Source organism: Episyrphus balteatus, chromosome 1, assembly GCF_945859705.1.
Source record: "Episyrphus balteatus chromosome 1, idEpiBalt1.1, whole genome shotgun sequence".
Lineage (NCBI taxonomy): Eukaryota > Metazoa > Arthropoda > Insecta > Diptera > Syrphidae > Episyrphus > Episyrphus balteatus.
In genome coordinates this window covers 173,040,001-173,043,090 of record NC_079134.1, presented here as the reverse complement: position 1 = coordinate 173,043,090, position 3,090 = coordinate 173,040,001, and the positions used below count along the sequence as shown (strand labels likewise).

The 3,090-nt window shown below is 32.8% G+C and overlaps 2 protein-coding genes across 2 annotated transcripts; both read left to right on the top strand.

Moving 5' to 3' along the window:
* Nucleotides 1–1,244: 1,244 nt before the first annotated feature.
* On the top strand, nucleotides 1,245–2,250 carry LOC129907769 (G patch domain and ankyrin repeat-containing protein 1 homolog). Its single transcript, XM_055984139.1, has one exon. It carries the CDS (start codon nucleotides 1,258–1,260, stop codon nucleotides 2,248–2,250), a length of 993 nt encoding a protein of 330 aa, XP_055840114.1. The 5' UTR covers nucleotides 1,245–1,257.
* On the top strand, nucleotides 2,187–2,788 carry LOC129907774 (uncharacterized). The gene is made up of 2 exons (XM_055984143.1): nucleotides 2,187–2,550; nucleotides 2,617–2,788. The coding sequence occupies exons 1-2, from the start codon at nucleotides 2,313–2,315 to the stop codon at nucleotides 2,781–2,783; spliced, it is 405 nt and encodes a 134-aa protein (XP_055840118.1). The 5' UTR covers nucleotides 2,187–2,312; the 3' UTR covers nucleotides 2,784–2,788.
* The last annotated feature ends 302 nt before the right edge of the window (nucleotides 2,789–3,090 follow it).

Below are 3,090 nucleotides of genomic sequence, written 5' to 3'. Positions count from 1 at the left end.
CACTAACGTAGTTTTTTTTTTTAATTTTATAGATTCGAAATATTAGCAAGGCACTTCTTTTAAAAATGACCGAGAAAAATCGTCCTAGTAAGTATTTAAATCTAAAAATTAATCGATTTATCTAATGTTCCCTTTTTTAGTTTCTCCTTTTTCACCCATTTTGGGAACCGAAAACTTGTTAAACAGTCAAAATATTCCCCACGGGTTTATTTCATCTACCGAAATTGAGTATTTGGATAGTCAAATGATAGATTTGAGTGATGAAGAATCTCAAATTTCAACTTCTTCAAATATAAAAAAACGAAAATTATTCAAGGATGAAAATACGACTCCAAAAAGACCATCTCAGCAAAGTACTTCAAATTCAAGTTTCGAACCAGGTATATTTTCTTTTTTTTTTTAATAATAGTTTTAATAAATCTTTATTTTTATCTTTTTTTGATCAGATAATAATAGTTCGAATATTTCTGAGAAACTAGATCTTATCATTGCAAACTTGCATACGCTCAGCATGAGGATGGAAAAAATTGAGGGCCAAATTACTCTTCATTGCGAGGTAAAAACCATTTCATTGTTTTCATACTTAAATCGATGATTTAAGTATATAAGTGATTTTTTTTTTGATTTTTTTCTAACGTTAGACCAAAACCCCTATAATTTAAAATAAACTAAGGTTTTTGTCTCTCCTACGAAAAAAATAAAATTTAACTCATGTTGTTTTAACAACCACCGATTCACTTGCATTATGTATGTATCAAGTATAACAGATTAAGGGCCATTTTATTCACTATTGACTAACTTGAATAACTTTGGAATTTAACTTCAAATCAAGAGTTAAATCACTAGTTGAAAATTGGTTATCTTCATAACTTTTTTTCTCATCTTTTGAATCTTAAGTTGTCTAACTAGCAGTTTGAAAATATCCTCGAGATATTTTTTTAAAAATAACGCAAAATACTGTCAGTTCTAAACTAAAATAATTGTAATAGGCTTGCCAGTGTTGAGTGTTCTTTATCGCGTATCCGCTGTACAGTTTTTGGATATCTTGAATGGAGCCATTTTAATTGGTTCTGAACGTGTTCATTAAAAACTTCTATTTTTGACGTTTCAATTTGACAAAACAAAATTTTAAATTTTTTCATGAATTTTTTTAATTTCCATTAATTTTTTGATACAAATCAACTCAATAATTCAACAAATTCAAGATCTAAAAAGGTTCGTTCATAAACAATTTCTCTTTCTTAAAAAAAATAAAAAATGCATCCCAACTGGCGTGCTCTTGCAACTTTACACATTCCTCTAAAACGTTTTGTGACCGAAGGTGCCACTATCGAAGAACCCTCCTCATCTGCTTATAAAGAAAAATACAAAGTTGCAAATATAAATGCAAAAGAAATCAAAGAATTCTATCAAGAAGTAATAAATGTCCCTGAAACAGCTCCAAAGCCACCAGTTGTGGTAGAGAAAAAAACAACTTCACGACAATTCTCGAAACCAAAAGTTCCATTCGATCAAAAAAAGTTCTTTAAAGCAGCAGTGACAAATGACATTGATACTATTCGACAATTCGATTATCGTGGAAATGATATCAATTCCACAGACTCATTCGGTTGGACAGCTTTAATGATGGCTGCTTGCGAAGGTTCTGCCGAAGTCGTTGAGACTTTGATTTGTTTAGGAGCTGATCTTAATGCTAGGGACAAAAGTGGCAACACTGCATATTCCCTAGCAGAGAAGAAACGATTCTACAATGTTCTAGAGATTATATCGAAGAACACTCAAGAATCAATTGAGATTGAAGACGACGATGAAGAAGATCAGAATGTGATCCAAAAAGAGTTCTTTTGCGATGTTTGCAGACGCAAATTTGAGGAGACTTCTCTTCGAGATCATGTCACTTCCACGGTTCATCGATTTAATATGAAAAAAGAAAAAAAAACCAAGAATCGCTTCAGTATTCCCTCGAAGAATCGAGGTTTGAAAATCATGCTGAAGCAAGGTTGGGATAAGGAAAGTGGGCTTGGTCCTACCAACACTGGGCGACTGTTTCCGGTGAAGACAGTCATCCGGAAACCTAGAACAGGTCTCGGTACACAACAGGAACCACCGAGAGTTACGCATTTTGGAGCGTATGATTTGAATGCAATCAAATACGTTGAACGGCCTAAAGCCAAAAATCGCAACGACATTCGTCGAGAGAAGCAACTCGATTGGAAGCGAGAACGGAGATTACGACGAGAACTCTCCTAACTTAAAGCCAATTTGACCTATTTTCTCTCGTCTTCCGTTCCAGATCTCTGCACACCTTCACAATGGCCAAAACTGATGAAGAGAAAATTGTTGAAATAATTAGCGCCACTGAAGAAGTTGCTGATGAGATTTTGGTTAACAAACAGGAACTAGTTGAATTGGATAAGAGACGACAGTATACAAGAGAAGCTATCAGAGAGATTGAGAAGAATTGTATGGATGAGAAGAAATTGTGGATTACTTTGGGGAGTACATTGGTTAAAATGGAAAGACAAACGGCTTTGGAAATGTTAAAAAATGGTAAGATCGGACACAAATTGATTGTTTTAAATGAAATAATATTAATTTTTTTTGAAATTATTTCAGATCAAGTTGTTATTGATGCTGAAATTAATAAAATTCGTTCAGATCAGAAAATTCTGGTGAATAAGCATCGTGATTTGGAGCAATTGTCTCCGTATTCGGGAAGCAATTTAAAAGCTATGAGCAAAAAAGATTTTGATGCTTTAAAGGCGAATTTACCATTTTTGTGAATCACAAAAGTAGGAAAGAATTTATTTTTGTTAGAATTAAAGAATTTTAAATAAATTATTATTTTTTTAATGAAACAAAAGCATGAACTTTTATTTCCCAATAGTAAGGGCATTTAAGAAGCACGGAAGGGACAACACATTAGTTGCAAAAAATCGGATATCTCAATTTCACTGTAATGTGAAATTGGAGGTTACTACTGAAGTTTAGAACTTATTCTGTTACTTGTTATTTACTTGTTTTTTGTTTTATGTACAGTAGGGTGGTCCAATTTTTTGGTTTTTACATTTCCGTTGTTCCCCACTCAAA

Excerpts from the sequence above, each read along its gene's own strand:
- LOC129907769 (XM_055984139.1), top strand. The coding sequence starts at position 1,258 with ATGCATCCCAACTGGCGTGCTCTTGCAACTTTACACATTCCTCTAAAA.
- LOC129907774 (XM_055984143.1), top strand. The coding sequence starts at position 2,313 with ATGGCCAAAACTGATGAAGAGAAAATTGTTGAAATAATTAGCGCCACT. Across the intron at positions 2,551-2,616 it reads TTTGGAAATGTTAAAAAATG|ATCAAGTTGTTATTGATGCT; the intron begins GTAAGATCGGAC and ends AAATTATTTCAG.